The sequence below is a fragment of the Alexandromys fortis genome, unplaced genomic scaffold (genome assembly GCF_014885135.2).
Source record: "Alexandromys fortis isolate MF-2015 unplaced genomic scaffold, M_Fortis_MF-2015_v1.1 scaffold_78, whole genome shotgun sequence".
Taxonomy (NCBI): Eukaryota; Metazoa; Chordata; class Mammalia; order Rodentia; family Cricetidae; genus Alexandromys; species Alexandromys fortis.
Window position 1 is genome coordinate 1,986,320 of NW_026067977.1, and position 19,470 is coordinate 2,005,789.

At 45.6% G+C, this 19,470-nt stretch overlaps 1 protein-coding gene across 4 annotated transcripts in view; it reads right to left on the reverse strand.

Moving 5' to 3' along the window:
* The window catches only part of Ttf2 (transcription termination factor 2), a 32,129-nt gene extending 13,349 nt beyond the window's left edge, over positions 1 to 18,780 (reverse strand). For 2 of the 4 annotated variants that reach the window (XR_007594500.1, XM_050157522.1), the window contains exons 1-13: positions 18,719 to 18,774; positions 18,523 to 18,625; positions 16,547 to 16,633; positions 13,255 to 13,321; positions 11,695 to 12,570; positions 10,867 to 10,981; positions 10,436 to 10,618; positions 8,390 to 8,517; positions 7,337 to 7,418; positions 5,649 to 5,768; positions 4,246 to 4,396; positions 2,151 to 2,256; positions 504 to 685 (exon numbers count right to left, since the gene is read on the reverse strand). Coding sequence is in view for 3 of the 4 variants with exons in the window: in XM_050157522.1 (XP_050013479.1) it covers positions 504 to 685; positions 2,151 to 2,256; positions 4,246 to 4,396; positions 5,649 to 5,768; positions 7,337 to 7,418; positions 8,390 to 8,517; positions 10,436 to 10,618; positions 10,867 to 10,981; positions 11,695 to 12,570; positions 13,255 to 13,321; positions 16,547 to 16,633; positions 18,523 to 18,625; positions 18,719 to 18,746 (2,228 nt within the window). In the remaining variant the exon portion in view is untranslated. Of the gene's footprint in view, positions 1 to 503; positions 686 to 2,150; positions 2,257 to 4,245; positions 4,397 to 5,648; positions 5,769 to 7,336; positions 7,419 to 8,389; positions 8,518 to 10,435; positions 10,619 to 10,866; positions 10,982 to 11,694; positions 12,571 to 13,254; positions 13,322 to 16,546; positions 16,634 to 18,522; positions 18,626 to 18,718 lie in introns of all 4 variants that reach the window. The other 2 variants (XM_050157524.1, XM_050157523.1) reach the window with 2 other exon arrangements.
* Between the last annotated feature and the right edge of the window lie 690 nt (positions 18,781 to 19,470).

The following is a 19,470-nucleotide window of genomic DNA, read 5'->3' on the forward strand; positions in this document are numbered from 1 at the left end:
AATGAATTCCATAGCAATGTCTAAGGCCAAACGGACACATGCCAATCAGGAGGACATTGTAAAGATGTGCATTCGACATGCACACTGCAAACAGTCACCACAGGACATACACGGCTAGAATTTATTGCTAAAGCATCAGTGTTAGCAAAGAAATGCCAAAGCCTTTTATGGGCACATTTGAAAAGATAAGCATTTTGAAATCGGCATTCTTTTCTGTTTGCAATCCTGCCCTTACTCCAAGTATTTTAAAGCAAAGTAGCCTAAAACAGTCACTAGACTGAAGAACGGTAGCTCAAGCTGCTCTGTACTTTTACATAAATATAAAATACTGGTATCAGCCTGCGAATTGACAATACTTTCTCATGCGTACCCATCCTTTCCCTTTAAAGCTTGCTACCTGCTACACAAGACAACCTGGACACACACACTACACGTGAAATAATGACGAAGGGTTGCAGGCTAGGGATGGGGTTCACATTAATGACCCCCAAGAGGTCACTCACTTCAATAGTGAATACATATCCAACAGGTTGTTCTGAATAGGGGTTCCCGTGACAGCCCACCGGGCTTGAGCTTGTAGCTTACACACAGCAATGGATGTCTGGACTCGAGGGTTCTTCACGTTATGAGCTTCATCCAATATGATTCGAGCCCAGACTACTTGAAGCAAAGGTGCTGAGATGCCCTGGAAGAGACAAAGCAATAGCCAACACCAGTATGGGGACACGCATGTTCCTCAAGGAGATGAGGGGGCACGACCAGTAAGCACTGAGCTCCCTTGCAGACCCTCTAATTTGCTTAGACCCTCCCACTGAACTAAGTTCAGAAACCAAGGGCGAACTTCTCAAAAAGTTCAAATAAATGGCCACTTAAGAGTCTGTCTCTGAACTTAAAATCCCAAGGGTAAAATGCTTTGTAGTTTGAGTTTTCATTTATTCTTTCAACCCAGATTCAGCAGTATTAGCAATGTTTGGCCAGGAACACACTAGGTAGAAGGCTGAAAATTCACTCGCTTATTAAAATATATCCACGAAATTGACTACAAGCCTATTTTGAGTTGTAAGATGCTAAGCCAAAAATATAAAGGCCAGCTCACACACTCAGGGAACTCAAACTCCAGCAACAGGGAAAGATGCAGGCAGAGCATGAAGTCTATACAGAAGTCACTCACTACAGGGCGGAGGAAGTCTGCTGCACCAGGACTTCCTCTCCTCCCCACACGGCAGAGCTCCCCATCCCCCCCCCCCACCACCAAGCTGAACAGCCACAACCGAGTGAGCACCAGAAGCCAGGAAGACTCATCCAAACGATGAACAGAACAGTGCAGAAAGGCTTCCTGAAAGAGCTTAGGGAAGATGTACCCGAGGAAAGGGGGGTGGCTAAGCACTATCTAGAGAGAACCAGACGGTGGCAGGTGTGATGGTGTGCAGAGTGTGCAGTGCCACGGGGAGGGAGCAGGTGAGGAGAGATGAAGGCCAGAGAGAGGGCAAGACTGGAAGGTACCTGACATTAGGTAATAGAATTTGGGGTTTATCTCAAGAGCCATGGAAAGGCACTGAGGTTGGTTGTGAGCTGGGGAAATACTCTATAAATCACCCAAAATAGAGAAATCCTTACAAAATTATACAATAAAGCCTGCACATCAGCCAAGAGTCCCTGAATCTGCCTACGAACTAAGAACTTTTCAAGGTCATCCTTCAGTCTCCACCCTGCAGCCCTATTATTTACAAGGCCCTTTCTGGAGGCAGAGGAAAGGCAGGCAATACAGGGTAACACACACTCACATACACTAAACTAAAATACAAGAGAGTATACCCCCACAGAGCTGAAAACAGCGAATGAGACTCTTCTGCATCCATGTGTGATTATCACTACCACAACTACAGGGCATGTTCCTTTAGTCCTAAAAACAGCTGAACTCTGTGCCAAGTACTAATTTATCACTGGGTGCTTGGCCAGGTTAAGAGCAGTGGGAAGAAAGACTCGTGTCCACAGGTGGAATATCTGGAAGATTCTTCTCCTTGCAGGAAAATACCTTTGCTATCTCTCCCATTAGACTACGTGTGCCCCCACCTCCACTTCCCTGGCATCCCCAAGCCTCATCCTGCTGGCATCCTAAGCCTCTCCTCCCTGGCATCCCCAAGCCTCACCTCCACACTGAGGTTTGAACCTGGGACCTCTCCCTCTTGCTTCGTTGTGGGAATCTCCTTGGCCAGAAGGCTGTAAGTAGTAATCACGATGTCGTATGTAGAGAGGCTGCATGGATACAATACAAAGCAAACAGTAAACAATTCCTCCTGGAGCCTGCCACAGGCAGAGTTGACTTCTTTATAAAAAGGCCCAGAGAACTGGAGAGGAAGAATACCTCAATGGTAGGGTGCTTGCCTAGTATGCTCAAGGCTCTGGGTTCAACTCCCAGTACTGCAGAAACAAAACATAGGGCAGGAAGAAACGGAAGCAGCACTGACACTGAGTAATCATGTCCTTGGTACACACATGCACTCTCCCTGTCCCTCTGTGTGTATGAACATATGAACTATGAGGCAGGTTTTTCTGCCAGTTTGCTACCTCTTACCAACGTGACCATTTTTACTACAGTATGTTCACTGTAGCCAGAACTCTTCCCACCCAGTGAGTTAGAAAAGAAAATCTCTAGCTGCAGTCACAGGAAGTCTGCAATGGCCTGGTCAGAACAGAGTAGGGCAGGGTTGGAAACTGGTACCTAATGATCTGAGGTGGGCGATGCCAACGGTCCCTTCTCACTACCACTTTACAACAGGTCTGTGAAAACCCATTAACTCGGGCTGGGTTTCTGAGCTTCACTTAGTAAGCGATCAGCTCACCTCCTACATTATTTACAGACAAAGGCTCCAAGGAAAGGCAGGAATCGTATTTGAATAGATTTAATATCATGTACCTCAGAGACAGCAATAAACTCTTTAGGTGTAAAATGATACACCTAATTCCAAATGGCAGTACTGTCTATGAATCCTCAGCATAAAATATAAGTGACTGATGTCTCTAAGTACAAGCCCGTTGTGCTCAAAGTGCAAATCAAGTGAGCTCCAATTGTTTCTAAGGCTCCAGGGCAGAAGCAGGCGACAGCAAAGGCTGCATCCTGCCAGGAGTGCACTGACCATGACAACAGGTGTGTTTTCAGATTAAGGTCAGACTTTCAAGATGGCTCAGGTTAGGAGCACTTGCTGCTATCCAGCACACTGTGTGGCTAGTAACTATCGGTAACTCCAGTTTCAGAGACTCTGATGCCCTCTTCTGGTCTCTACAGGTACCTGCATGCATGTGGTGCACATATATAACACTCATAAACATTAAATAAACACATCTTTAAAAATTAAAAAATAAATAAACCTTTAAAATTAAAAAAACATTTAAAAATAAAAGTCACCAATCTGGTACTTGACCCTGGATGACAACTGTACAGTCTTGGAGGACACAAAATATCCAGTAGCAAAGGCTGGAGAGCGCCCACATGGGAGGAGGAACAGCAATGCTCTCATCCTTGGTTAAACAGCAAGTATTTGCCTCAGATTTACACATCCCAGTTAAAAACAGAAAACAGTTCCTTTCCATTAACAGGCAGGTCTAGATGTAGTTCAGTGGTAGGTGCTTACCCAGAATGCTCCAAGTATTCAATCCCCCCTCCCCCCTGTATTGGAAAGAAAATTGAAGCCAACACCCTCCAGAAAAATAAGATACAGATTAACATCTGGGGTGATCTTTTCTCCTGCCCATCCATCCCCTTTCAAAAATTTTTACTTAAGTCTAACAATTCTGCTCCTAAAACTCTCAAGTCTAAACTTTTGGACTCGTTTATGTATGAAAATGCAGCATAAACACTCACACATGCACACGGCCTACAGTAGGCGGATGACAGATGCCACGAGACAGCGTGCAAGACTAGGTGCTTCCTTTCACACTCAGGGAAATGGAAAATGAGTTCTAGAATTAGACCTCAGCTCTCCATTCCCCAGGGTTTAGCAGGGGATGCGGCAGCCACCTGGAGGCAGCTCAGGCACTGCAAGCCACTCACACTGCAGCTTTGGCAAGGGAGTGACCAGTAGGCAGCAAAGTAAAACCACTGAAAGGAATCTGAGCGCAGGCTGTCTGACAAGGAGACTGAAAATTTCACACATCATTAGCCTGACAAAGAGAAGACACGGGCAAGCAGAAAGGCAAAAGGACTCTTAGAAGGGTTGCAGATGCGTCCAAGCACTCCTGACTTACACTCTGGCTTGCCGACTTCTGTTTGGCCCATGGTAGAGACAGATTCTGAGTTTGTTGCTGTGCACACGTTTCTTTACTTCTTTCTCCCAGTGATGGATCAGGGAAGCGGGGCAGACAATTAGTGTTCCGTTGGAGGTAAAAACAGAGGAGTCTTGAGTGGGGGAGAGCAATAACTAGTTATATTTATTGAACAGCCTTGAGCAGTAACTTCTTCTTGACTGACTTTATCCCTTCAATCAATATTTTTAACTACTGTTTTATTTCTACACAAAGCAAATGGAATAGGAAGTGGAAGCAAATTTAAACCAAAGCACTTAATTATTTATTTTCTCCTATAAAAATGTAGATTCTGAGTGTAAAGACAGGGAGAAAAGTGGGCAGCGTGCGGCCGTCTAAAGAGTAATGCTTTTTCACAGTGGCCAGAAGTGGGAGCCGGCCTTTTCCTAAGGCCTCCTGAGATGATTAACTACAGGGAATTATTGGTGTTTTTCCAATGAAAATCTTAATTTAATGGACTTCCATATTAAAATGTAAATACAAGGTCAGGCGGTTATGGCGCACACCTTTAATCCCAGAACTCAGGAGGCAGAGGCAGGTAGATCTCTGTGAGTTAGAGTCCAGTCTGGTCTACAAAGTGAGTTCCAGAACCGCCAAAGAGCTGTTACACAGAGAAACCCTGTCTCAAAAAAAAAAAAAAAAAAAAAAAAAAAAAAAAAAAACCAAAAAAAAAATNATAATTAAAAAATACACACATATATATACACACACACACACACCAAAAACTACGTGAAAATAGAGCCCATATGTAAGTAGGAAAAGCCTCTTCCAAGTCAAGTCAATGCTATTTGGAATCATCTAGTGATACACACTGCTCCTCATCTCCACGTGTGCTGTGTGCTGCACAGCAAGGGTGGAGGCCCAGCTGCAACAGTGTTTACCATGGGCCCCGAGAGCAGAACACATCCTTCTGCCCACACAGCAAAGCAGGACCTGTATTCGTGTTCACAGTAATTTACAGCATTAACAGATAATATATAGCATCTTCATGAAGATATGTTCTATTCAATGATATATATTCAATTGTTGAACAACTGAGCATTTTGAATATTCACCCTTTAAAAAGCACATTAATTTGGATCTACCTGAGAGTTTATTCCCACCATCAACAGAAGACAGTAATTACTGTTTTTGAACTAACCCTTTTACCTCCAGAAAACTTTTTCTAAGTTTAAATAAATGGTGGGGGGAGTCATTAGCTGGCATATTCAGCATTAAAAAAAAAACACAGGAAAGTAGCCAACGCGGTTTTCTAACAGATTAATTAGATGTTTCTCTAGTGGCTTGAAAATCTCCCTCTGTTGGTTCAAATAAGGTTGGAAACAGCAGAAGGTGCTTAGATTTACCATTCTTGGAAAGCCACGTCACAGTCATGCTTCTGTCCTCTTCCTTGCTTTTCTCCTGATTCTTCTTGGTTAGGATGAGTGCAATCATTGTCAGGGTTTTTCCTAAGCCCATATCATCCGCTGGAAAATAAGACACAGAGAGTCAACACAACTTCAGAAGACTCCTCTGGCAGAAACTGACCCACTCTCTATTCCTACCAGCTTCCTGACCCAGTGGGGTCTTTGCTTTTGCAAAAATGATCTGCTATTTTATATGGAGAGCTAGGTTAGACACTCAGAAGGCAATAGTTAGATCTTGCTCTACCCCAGTTTCTCTGTTACAGTGGATTGAGTGACTCTTAGTTCCATGTCGTTTGGTCTTGCTGTTACTTCCAAAAGCAGCAATGTCGAGATAACATACCCTATCACCTACTCTACTGATGCTGCTACGGCTCCAACAGTCTGCCATGCACTTCTTTTATCTACCAAAGGCCAGAACTGAACACATTATATACATACGTGTGCGTGTGCATATATGCATGCATTGTGTGTGTGCGTGTGTGCACATGAGCGCATCACATACCAAGACACATGTGTGGAATCAGTTTTCTCATTCCACTTTTTACATGAATTCCAAAAATCAAGCTCAGGTCAGCAGACTTTTACACGTGTTGGTTGCTGAGCCAACTCACTAGTCCTGACATTGTCTGTGTCATGCACTGTCCCTGTACCAGTCACTGAGTTTACCTAACTTATTCTTCACACCACATGTGACACACAGGCTCACTCAGGTTGCTAGGTTCATTCAAAATAATCACTGTGCTCAAGCAGAAGTAAAATGTGAGCACATGGGCTAGGATTCAAGCTCTGCTTCTGCCACAGCCCAGGAGTCAGTGTGGGCAGCCTGTCTACCGACCTGAGAGGCCTGCTCCCAACGTTAGGTTAGGCTGCCCTTAGCCTCTGGAGGGAACATGTAAGGAAGACTCTCACATCTCAGAATGAAGGAGGGACTCACTCTGCCCATACCATTTGTATATGATGTGGTTCTGTGACAAACAGCGCCTTTCCTTCCGAAGGATGGAACCTTGGTGTCTACTGGGATGAAACGGCCTATGTAACGAGCTCCTAGAAAACTCCCGTGGGCACTGAGGTTCCAGAATGCTTTGATGACTGGAAACATTCTCCAACCTACTACTTGGATGTAAGTGTGACCCAAAGACTGCTCCCAGGATTTTGTCCCGTGAGCCTTCTGCTGATTTGTGGAAGTTATAATCTTGGGATGGACTAGATGTTATGGGTTCTACTACAGATCTCTGAACCCAGGGCACACAGACCTGACACTGGGTGGCCTTAGCTTCCTTCAACACTCACAGCAAAGTCATGACCAGTTTGATATTTGTGGCAATGGCCTGTGTTCCTGGAATGCAGGCCCCCAGTCTCATGTTCCACAGCTTCTAGAGACTGTGGAGCCAGCAAGGAATAAACCCTCTGCTTGGTCAGAGGCAGCTAACGTTGGCTGCCAAGACTTCCTCTAGTAGGCTTTGTATTTTCAACCAAGTTCTTAACGTTTCTACACTTTAGCTTCCCATCTGAAAACAGTGGACACACCTTCCTCACAGTGTTGTGACATTCAATGAAACAATGCAGCCAGGCTAACCGAGTGCTTAAGAATCCCGCAACTGTTGGCTCTCATCAGAATACATACTTACCCAGAATCCCTCCTTGTGGTTTCTGACTTTCCCGCCACAGTAACCATGCTAATGCCTGCTTCTGGTGGAGAAGCAAAGGGACCTGACAAAAACAAGTCAAACGTCAGACTGAATTCCTACGAAGGCTATGGCGGACCCTGGCTTCATTCCACTCTTCCTTCACACAGGGGAGCCCTCTGTAGTCTAGCTGTTGCCACAAGTCACCGTTTCTCCCATTTGCTACACTGACGCCTTGGCTACAGCTAATGATTGGCACCTCTAGTCAGACGGACGCTCCTGTCCGTGTCTCCACACCCACTAAAAGCCCATGTTTGTCCTCTCAATTAGAAGTCAGGTTTTTTTTTTTTTTTTTTTTTTTTTTGCAACCAAACCTCTGATGGCCACTCGGCTTTTACTAGCCTTTCTGTCTTTTTCATGATCCTTATACTTGACTCTTCTCTCTGCCTAACAGCCCAGTATGGAACGCTGGTCACAGGTTGTTGTAGCCCTTGAGCTAGTGACTTCCCCCCAGTCCTTCTGTGTTCCCGTTTCCCTTGCACTCTGGGAGAGTATGAACTTCACAAAGCATCCGCTCTTCTTCACAAAGTGGCCACAAGTGCAGAGTGCATCTTGAGCATTCACACCTAAGTTCACTTGCCAACGCCAGGCTCCACTGCAAGGGCTTCTCCTGACTCAGGGGCATCACCTGCTCCCCCAGTTCGGGGAGGATGACAGCCATTCATCATTCGTGCATACCACTCCCTCACCACCACCTCACTGTCCTGGGTTGTTCCTATCCTCTTTGCTCTCTAAATAGCTGCAATTTTTTTAAGGCATAAAAGTACTTACTGACCCAGATGATGTTTCTCTTATTCCGAGTTCCTTTTGGACTTTATATATGTGGCCTATGACACACTGCAGGGTGCTCTTTATCTGTCTAGGGTCACATTTGTTTTGTGTACCTCCATCCCCAGCAGAACATGACAAATAACAACCGGCAACTACAGGAGAAGCCACTAAGGCATTTATCTGCAGGACGCTGGACACTCTACACTGCTAGTCTTCCTGGCTCACCTTCAAGCCAGCTGGGTCTTCTGCCACTGCTGTTTCATCAGGACAAGACTCCAGTGACCGATGCAGTTCATCAATGGCTTCACTTGTGATCTTCCATACATTATAAAGGCGATGTTGGTTCATATTGCCTGTGAACAGACAAGCGTTATCCAAAGATGTCAAGTGCCATGACCCGAGGGATGAGGATGTAGTGCAGTTGTGTGTATAGTAGAGTATAATGCCTGCCTTGTATACATGCATTTGATCCGCTGCACCATACAATATAAGATACATGAGACCCTGACTCTCAAAAAAAAAAAAAGCAAGTCAAGTATCATATTCTGGATAGAGCCTCAAAAATGTAATTATTTGCCAAATGATGGATCTGTATTGAGTGAAAATTCCTACCCCAAGACTCTACTAACCTCCCAAGCTTCTCCACTCCCATTCTGTTTGCTTAACCACATGAACTATAATTTCTAATCCTTGTCTAGAGCTGAAGATCGTACTCGAGGCCTTGGACAGGACAGGCAAGCACTACCACTGAGTTACATCTTCAGCCAGGTCTCTGGGACTTTTGATATCTGTTTTTCAGTTCTGAAAAGGAGTGGACAAAAAGGTCATGCTGGAAGCAAAGGTCTCTGGGTTCAAAGCTGAAAAGCCAGTGAGAGTAAAAGCGATGCACGAAGTCCTCTGTGCAGACAGAAAGTTGACCCCTGAGGTGCAGGTCACCAGCTGACTGTGTATCCTAATATACTGTTTGCCCTCTCATCCCACAAGGATAAGCTACCCAAGCTGTTCGCACTTCTGGGGGGAAAGCATTCTGGTACAAGGTTTCTAGATAACAGGAAACTTTAAGTTCTAAACTGCCTTAAAACTGTCTTATTAGAATTCTTTCCAAGACTTATCACATGCTCTTTTACCTCAATAACCTGCAATAATTTAATGTTTCTCTAGGTGGCTTCGTCACTGTCATGGAACGGAATAACAAGCAGCCAAGACTGTTATGCTATGTGAGCATGTGCTGTCTCAATGCCCCTAAGTTCAAACACCACTCCATCTATCAGACACTCCCTAGCAACGCTGCCCTTCAAGGTTTTAGGGCTCTAGTGGTTCTCACTGGGAGAGAACTGCCTTTGCTGTTCTAATTTCTGCCAGGCAGCTTCCACTCCCAGCTCCTGACTGGTAAACCAAGTCTTCAGATAGCACAGTGAAGACTGGGAACTGGGTGTGGAGGCGCACACCTTTAGTCCCAGCACTCGGGAGGCAGAGGCAGGAGGATCTCCTTGAACATGAGGCCAACCTAGTCCTCACAGCAAGTCCCAGGCCAGTCAGGGATACACAGTGAGACCCTGTATCAAAAAAATAAAAAAACAGGGCTGGAGAGATGGCTCAGCGGTTAAGAGCACTGACTGCTCTTCCAAAGGTTCTGAGTTCAATTCCCAGCAACCACATGGTGGCTCACAACCATCTGTAATGAGGTCTGGTGCCCTCTTCTGGCCTGCAGGCATACAAGCAAAACAGAATATGGTATACATAATAAATAAGTAAATAAATAAATATTAAAACAAACAAACAAAAAAAAAAAAAAAAAGCCAAGACTGCTTCGGAGCTGCAGAGTTGTCTGCAAAGTTCGCAATGGGAACTTAGCTAACCAGGGAATTATTGCTTTCTGTGTGTCTGTAAATCATTGGCTGCCACTCACACCATTCTGTTCTGCTTCAGTGCAAGCCCCACCTCTCATATGGGGACAGATTAAAAACCACAGCTGCTGCTCCACCTTCCTCATAATAAGTTAGTTTTCACACACATCATTATCCTGTGTGCCGACCTCTGGGTCGGTGGATGGGCACATGGTATACGGCAGTAAGCAGTCCCTAGCCTCAGAGACCTAAAACAGCTGTTCCAGGCTCTATAGAAAAATCAAGGAAAATCAAGGTCTCCAACACATGTGCAACTTTCTATTCAAAAATGGCTGCCCCTTCTAGTGGGCACAAAGACACCTGCTAGGTAGCACATAACTACAGCATCAGCTCGTCACAGTAGGGTTGAATCCTCGACTCTCACCTCTTGAGTACTGGCTTGATCCTTCAGGAGTGCCCTGGCAGCCTGCCTTTAGTCCTAGAGAGCCTGCAAGCTGGCCATCCTGAGTGGGAAGGGGCTGGGGAGGCACAGAGCGTGGAGGCTCAGCAACAGTTTTGGTGCGGTCACTCTGCTGTGGTTCCCGAGAGCTACAGTTCTCCTTAGCTCCTGCTCGACAGACAAGGGAAGAGCAGATTAAAGCGAGAGAAACAAGCAGGGGCAATGCAGACGCAGTCAGGAGAGGCTTCACTTCAACTGTGCTCAGGCCACAGGAAGTAGGAATGCTTTTATAAACAATAGGATCATTAGAAGAAAGATCAGAAGCAAACACTAAAACAGGAAAAAAAGAGAACAACCTTTATCAAAATGTCTCTATCAAGTTCACAAGCACGGAGTTCTGGGGCAAACCGTCTTACCTTGATCTGGGGAGAGAGCCAGGGCACTGAGGTCATCCTCCAATGCCTGGATTTGCTTCAGCAACTTCTCACCCTTGTCAGGGAGAGCCTGGATATTCACTGCAGCCAGCGTGCCCTAAAAAAAACAGATACTATCAAACGGAACTGGCCTCTCAAGTTAATAAAGGACAACTTCAGATTCAAATGGCTTAGCATGCTGAAATTCTAAAAATATCTTGTAATTATGAATGTAAAAACCAGGATTAAAAAGCTAAACAAAACCCCAACTAGCTGCCTAAGCCTAAACATAGGAAAGGCAAGTATTAAACGGCCACCTATAAAGCCCTCTCAGGAAGCTACTCAGTTCTGTGAGGGTCTACCAGCTGCACACACCCTAACCTCAGGGCAGTGCTTCTCAACCTTCCTAATGCTGTGGTGACCCCAACCGTAAAATTATTTTCATCTCTACTTCATAAGTGTAATTTTGCTACTGTCATGAATCCTAATGTAAATATCCAATGGTCTTAGATGACCAAGGTAAAAGGGTCCTTCCATCCACACCAGGGCCGTGACTCACAGGCAAAGAACCACTGCTTCAGAGACAAAGCACAAGTCAAGACTGGCCTGCCTTCATTTTTTTTAAAATTTTGTTTGTTTTTAATTATATGTATTTGTACGTGTCTGTGTGTGAGTATGCACATGTAGATGCAGGTACCCAAGGAGGCAAGAAAAAGGCATGAGATCCCCTGGAGCTGAGGTTACAGGCAGTTTTGAGTCACCTGATGTGGGTGCTGGGAACCGCACCGGGGTCTTCTGCAAAAGCAGTATAACTGTAGACCCAACACTCACCTTCTTTTGCCTCAGCTGTGTTATAAGGTTTGCACGCTGGGCTGCTGGGTCAGAAGACTCGCCCTTCTTGGAGACACCTGAGGCAGCAGGTATCTGCCTTTGCACACACTGATCAGAAAGGTAAAGGTTCCCCCTCTTCTGTGAGTCCACAGGCAAGTCAAAGAGAAGTGGGGACTCAGGCCTACTGGATACACCATCTTCTTCCTCACTGTCATCGCTGCTGGAGACAGCATAGCGGACCTTCCCCAAGCAAAGCCCAGGAGCTCCTTCCCGGGAGGCCTGTGCTCTGGAGGTATCTGTCCCTGTTCTGCTTTGGGCCTCCCCATTCCTGAACTGCTCCCTGCTGAAGTGTCCTTCTTTCTGGGCCTTGCTTTTTGGGTTCTGACCAGGAACGCTCTGAGGCAAAGGCTGGGTTTCCTTTCCTCTCAGAGGTTCTGGCATGTCTGGGACATCTCGACTCTCACTCGCTGACATCTGAGGAACCACGCATGTTTGTTGAAGGGCATCTCCATGGCCTTGCTTGGAAGCCATTCCTTCAGTCTTCTTAGTTTGGGACTGAAGTTTCTCCTCTTGTTCTTTCCTGACACCGCCAGACTGTCTTTCTGTCACCAGGTCAGGGGAGGGGACTTTCCCCACGCTGCAGTTAGACTTGGGTTTCTGTTCTTTCTTTTGATCACAGGGCTGGTCTTCGTTTTCTGTCAGCTTCTTGTTACCTGTCTTTCTCTCACCTTCTCCTGTGACCAACTGCTTCCAGGGAGCTGCTTTTTGATTATTAAGCACCTTGAATGGGTTTCTTGGCTGGCTGGGAGAATGAGAAAATAAAACAGATGCCTGCGGAGGCTTGCTGGTTCCATGATGTTCTCTAGGATTAGGATCCTACAGACAATGAAAACAGTACACTGTAAAGGAAAACAAGGCCACCCTTCTGTCTAAAATGCCTTTTTGGAGGAAATGGAGACACAGCAAACACAATCCATGCCTAGTATAACTTCTGCAGGTAAGAAAGATGTCAAATTCACAACAAATCTGTTTCTCTCGGTGCCTTGTTCCTTCTCTGTACAGGGTCACTTCTTTCCAGGGCCCAAAGGAAAGCGAGGCCCAAGCCAAGCACCTTTACAGCCACACGTGTACCTCTCCCTCCCTCACAGACATCACACTTCCCAGGTCTAGTCCCCCGGCTCTGCATATGAGCAGGGCCTCTCCTACTCCTCCTCTCATAGTCTAGGAACCTTAGAGTTACATTTAGGTTATGTCAAAATCAAGTAAATACTGATCTGTAAAAAGATGGGGACGTTAACCTCTTTTTCCTAAGTAGGAGGATTCTGACTACTTTGAGGACACTGGAAAACCCTTGTGTGAAATGGGGCGGTGGGGGGCGAATGATGAAACTTGGCCCACTGCAGTGGCTCTCGGAATGAGCAGTCACACAGCTCTTCAGGGCTTTCTCAGAGGCAGTAAGATAGACACCAGCAGTTCCTCAGGGCTTGGGGGTGCTCTCTGTCAAAGCAGCTCACTACCCTGTCTTAACACAACACAAAGAAAGCAGATGGGTGATCCTACCTGCCACGGGACGTCCCCACACCAGCGCTTCCCCTTCGCCTTGCTTCTAGTGCACCGGAAGAACAACCTAGTGGAGCATAAAACACAAATGGTTAAGGCTACAAAAAGTCTTTAAGAGTTTTTTTTTTTTTAATTTTTACAAAGGGGTTTTAATTTTCTTTTTATGTGTATGAGTATTTTGCCTGCATGTGTATATATGTGTACCACATTCATGCAGTGCCTGTAGAGGCCAGAAGATGGCACCGAATTCTCTGGAAGTAGTTACAGGCCTGTAAGTGTTGTGGGTTGCCTATTATGAGTACCGGGAATGGAATCCATGTCTTCTGCAAGAGCGGTAAGTGCTCTTAACCACTGAGCATCTCTCCAACCCCCATAATTTAAAGAGAGAGAGAGAGACAAGGTCTCACCGCAGTCCGGGTTGACCACATCCAGAAATCTGGATTCAGGTCTTCATGCTTGCACAGCCAGCGGTTTACCTACTGAGCTATCCCCCCAGTCTTTGCAGAAGACATTTTTTAAGGGCTGGAAGGTCAAGAACAAAAATGATACAATAACCAGAGAGTATGAACAGGTTTGTTCTTTTTATTCTGTATGAAGAACAAATGAAATGGAGAAAGTAATCAGCAATGGCTGCTATATTTAGAAACAAACAAACAAACAAACAGACAGACAAGCAAACAAAAGAACTAACCAGATATTGTGTGTGCCAGAAGGGAGGTCACAAAGCTGTCTAAAAAAGGAAGTTGCCAAACAAGAAGATACCAGCAAGCTAGACACTGCATCACACAGCTGATTCTTCACAACCTGGGGCTCAAGACCATCATCACCACCCTTCCAGACAGAAGGCGGGGAGGGACACACTGAGATGCATGACCAGCAGAGCCTGGCCGCTCCAGCTCTCTTCAGGCAGTTTTTCTCAGTGTAACTGCACTCAACCTCACCATCTCAGCTCAAGCTTCCCATCAGTGAATGTGGTGTTTGGAAGTAGCTGGAGCTGGGTTTGAACCCCTGCAATCCCACTTCACAACTGTGGGAACTCAGATTCCCTTCCTAACCTCTCTCATAGCAGCCTTGCAGCTACCTTGTAAAACAGTTACTTACAATCAATCACAGCAGGTGGGCACAGAAGACGAGGGATAACAAGGTGCCACACAGCTGCCATTCTGCGGTAGCTATTATCTCAGCTGCCCCTTTCCTCCACTGTGTTAAGTTTAGAATCCCCAAGGTTCTTTTTTTTTTTATTTTTTATTTTGGATTTTTTGAGACAGGGTTTCTCCGTAGCTTTTGGTTCCTGTCCTGGAACTAGCTCTTGTAGACCAGGCTGGCCTCGAACTCACAGAGATCCACCTGCCTCTGCCTCCCGAGTGCTGGGATTAAAGGCATGCGCCACCACTGCCCGGCCCCAAGGTTCTTTTAATGCAAATTAGAAACCCATGGATTGTCTTCTACCACCTGGAGGGGTGGGTGTTTCTGTGTCAAGGGGTAGGAGATCTTAAGTGTCAGGAGGACAAGACTGCACCAAATAAAGATCTACCAGCCCCACTCTACTAACAGAAAACAATGTAATATATATATAGGCTAGGGAGATGGCTCAGTGAATGAAATGCTTCCTTGCAAATGTGAAAACTAAAGTTCTGAGCCCCAGCACCCACATAAAATCCAAGTGAGTATGGCAACCTTACTTACAGACCCCGCACTCGTGAGGCGGAGACAGAGGGTCCCCAAGACAAACTATCTAGCTAGGTTTGCAGAACCGGTGAGCTCCAGGATCAGTGAGGACCCTGCCTCAGTAAGTAAAGTGGAGAGTGACCAAGAGAGTCACTCAACATCAACCTCTGGCCTTTACACACATTTACGTACACACACCCACATACATACAGACATACATATACACATATCCCCCACATACATATAAACAACAACATTCCATTTACAACAGGATTAAGAACATAACCAGAGGAACACATTCAGTAAAATAAGTATGAGAACTTTATAATGGAAATTATCTAAAAACACTGAGAGGAAAATTTAAAGTCATACTACACCACGCTCACAGACTAGCAATGTCAATATTGATGTCTGCTCTCTCAAAACTGATCTCTGTAAATTATGCAACCTCAACAGTGTTGTTGTTGTCTGTAGAAACTTAAGAATTTGAATCTATATTTGATATGCAAATACAAGGATCCCACAAAGCCAGCACAATCTTGAAGTTGCAAGACATACTTGTTTACATAATTAACCATGCAAGAATATGTAAATGAAGCAATGGACAAAAATTAGCCACCTTAGACATTGACCCAAACTTAGGGTCAATTGATTTTTTTTTTTTTTTAAACAAGGATGCCAAGTATTTCAATGTACTTGGGTTGGGGACAGAGACTTAGAATACATAAATTCTAAATTACACAGGCTATTACACAAAAACTACCATGTATGTATGACCCATGCCTTCTCGGCCAACCTTCTGTCTTCAAGTCTCCACTGAAGCGAGGGCCAGGGGTATAGTGCAGGGGCAGAGTATGCCTTAGGTTTGATTCCAACCAGATGAATAAAGAACCACCAAACTGAACATCTGCAGTTCTCTGCAGTGGTCACGCTACTTCATGCCTTGGTACCCCAGTGCAATACATGGAATGCCTGGGAAGTTTCTACTTACTTTTTAAATCTCACGGCAAATAGCATCTCTCATTAATATGGACTTTCCCACCCTTCCCAAGGGAAACCACACTTTATTGAGTACTCAGCATGGTAGATCTCTGCCCTCTTTCTATTAGCAGAATTGAAGGTTGACAGGCTAGTGGGTTGATGTTATTAGCGAGGAAACAGTTATGGAAGAAGAATAACAACACAGCCAGTAAACCAGAAATCAACCATCGACTTCTAGGAATAGCTAGCTGCTGAGCATTTAGCACAGTGGTTCTCAACCTTCTTAACACGGTGACCCTTGAATACAGTTCCTCAAGCTGTGGTGACCTCCAACCAGAAAATTATTTTCATTGCTACTTCATAACTGTAAGTTTGCTACTGTTATTATTCCTAATGTAAATATCTGATATGTGACCCCTGTGAGAGGGTCATTTGACACCCCCCCCCCCCCCGTGCCAGGGTTGGGTTGAGAACCCTGACTTAGGGAGCAACAAGGTAAATGACGCTCAATATGTGCAAAAATAGCTTGTCTTTCAGTAATGATTTTAAAGAACAATCAAAAACATATCTAGCTGCAACTCTTTCAGATTAAAAAGAAAAAAAATAAAGGAAATGCTTCTAGATGCTCCTTTCGGACACTCACCTCCATTCTTTCTTGTTCTGTGACAGAAACAAGCCCTGAAGCTCTACCGCGAAGTCCTCATGCAATAAACAATGAGAAACAGGAATACTAGAAGGGCAAAAACATTGTTAGGAGACAAGGAATAGAAGCCAGCCGTCTGAAGTCAGATCCAAACTTGAATTCTTATTCTTATTGATTTATTTGGAGACAAGGTCGCACTATGTAGCCCTGGCTGGCCTGGAACTCACAACCGAGACCAGTCTGGCCTCAAACTTGCAGCAATCCTTCCTCTGCCTCTCGAGTCCTGGCTCACAAACATGTACCACCACAGCCACCCAGCTACAGATTTTTACACTAAGGATTTACATGTGGCTTGTAAATCTCACACATCATTATCCTTGTAGGTCCTAAGGAAAGGATCCAGAGACTCTCTTTCCCTTCTTCCTAAAGCAAAGCATAATAGTAACTGTTTTCCTTCACGGCTCAGGAGTTTAAAACTGCCTAGTACATGCAGTCTACACTGCAACACTCCCAGGAATGACTTGTAGTCTAAGGCTGGCCATAAGGTAGACTCACTGGGAATTCTCCTTAGGTTCTCCCACTGCCCTTTACCCATCAATACCCTATTAAGTGTCCCCGACTGCTACTCACTTACCTACTTTTAACAATAATCTACTAATTTACTTCTTGCCTGGCATAATTTTTTAAATGTCCTCCTAGCTTCCATCAGAAACACATGAACCACACTCAGAGGGAGCAGGTTTTAGTGAAGGTCATGTATGAATATTAATTCCCACAGGGTAACAGGGAATGCCTTTGATCCCAGCACTTGGGAGGCAGAATCTCTGTGAGTTTGAGGTCAGTCTGGTCTACAAAGCAAGTTCCAGGATAGTCAAGGCTACAGAGAGAAACCCTGTCTCAAACAAAACAAAACAAAACAAATGTTAGCTTTGTTTTTAGAGGTCTTATTCCTTATTTTCTGTTTAGGGGTATTTTGTCTGCATGTCTATACACCAAGTACACATTGTGCCTGCAGAAGCCAGAAGAAGGCATCAGATCCCCTGGAACTGGAGTTACAGACATTTGTTAGTCCCTGTGTGGGTGCTGGAAATCCAACCTTGGGGTCTCTGGTAGAGCAGTCAGTGCTCTTAAATGCTGACCCATCTCTCCACTCCCCAAGAATATTTCCCTTAATTTTGAGCCAAACATGTTAAGTACCCTTGATGCTTAATCTCTATAAACACGAGAATGCTTGTGTCTCACAAACCTCAATATACTTAGAAACTAGAAACTAGAAACTCTCATGCAAAACGGAGACATCATACAACTCATTCTAGCACTCATACCCATTATAAAGTTATGATACTGAAGAAAATCACTTTGATCTACCAACTTCTGCAGACAAGAGAGCGGGAAGAAATGTCAAAAGATGCCTCAGTTTAATTCCTTAGAGAACGCAGACACCCGGCATATGCGATTGTCACGCTTGAGGGCAGTATTAACTTTCCTAGCTTTGGAGAAGCCTGACATTTCCAGGTCTCAGCCTCCGCATCCATAGAACCCGAGCTGCGCATCGATCTTTGATGGTTCTTTCAGCGCTGCTCCCTAAAGAAACGGGATCTCCCTGGAGAACTACTCCCTAAAGACACTGGATTATTAACCTCACACCACTTCGATGCAGAAAAAAAAAAAAAAAAAGCAGGTATCTAACTCCTATCGTTTTTAACCTCAAAGATTAAAAAGGGAGCCCTAAAACGGGTGCAAAATTAGCGAATTAATTCCCACGTCCACTGTTTGGCTACGCTTTCTAGAGAGCGCAAAGGATGCTGGGACAGAGGGGACCAGCTAAGTAAAGCTAAGCAAGGCTAAGTAAGGTCCGACAGGGAACTAGAAACTTAAGCTTAGTCTGGGAGGATCCTAATATAGGAGGAATCCGCTACCCAAAGACGTAAGCTGACCAGGCTGGGTCACTCGGTGCAATCGGGCTCCAGACTTACTCGGTGGCCCGCACGAAGCCGCACGTGTTCGTCTGGCACACATAGAAGCTCTTTCCCTTATTCGGGCCATCGCGGACGCCGGTCTTTAAGAAGCAGCCGGTCCCTGAGGAGATAAGAAGGTCAGCAACGGCCACTCCAAGGCAGGGCCACAAGCCCGTGAGGGAAATCCTCAGACTCGGAAGACTCGGAGCCTTACCGTGCTCCGGACACTTCACCACTTCCATGACGCCAACTGCCCCGGACTCGCCGGGTTTCCGCCCTTGACTACTCCCTCAGAACGCTCCGCCCAGCGTTCGAGCCCCGAATCCGGAGAACCAATCAAATGAGAGATCCGCTCACCTTCCACCAATTACAGCCGCCCTCAGGCTTGGCGCACGCCGAAATCAAACTTGGAGTGAGGGGGCGTGGCCGAGGTCGATGGAGGACGCCAGATGGCTCCCGGGCCTGGAAAAAAAGCAAGATCTAGAGAGGCTGAAACGGGGCGACTCCCGAGTAACCCGTGAGACCTTGACGCAGCCGAGAGAGCCTGAGCCGCTCTCTTGCTCGGGAAGCAGCGGCTGTGGGCGGAGACACTTAAGTTTGAGGCGATTTAGAGACGGGAGAGTCCCTTAAAACTGCGGAAATGTATTGTCTGTAATAGAGCAGTGGGGCCCCTGACAACCTTTAAGTAAGTGTAGCATCGTCCCCTCGAAGTCCCCCAAGATCGAAGAGGCCTGAGGGCTCGACCTCAGAACAGCTGCCGGGATCTCAGTTCCAGGCTCTGCTCCCTTTGGACCTCAAGAGCTGCCTCTGATTGTTGGTGAGGTTCTTAGGGCTACCTGGTGTGCAAGCCCGGTGTCTGAGAGAAGAACCGGAGGAAAAACGACCCTCTCGCGCAGGCTAATTTTATTTTGTGTGTTTTGTATTGTCAACCCTTTTGAACTTACTTTGCATTTGTAGTTTAAAACT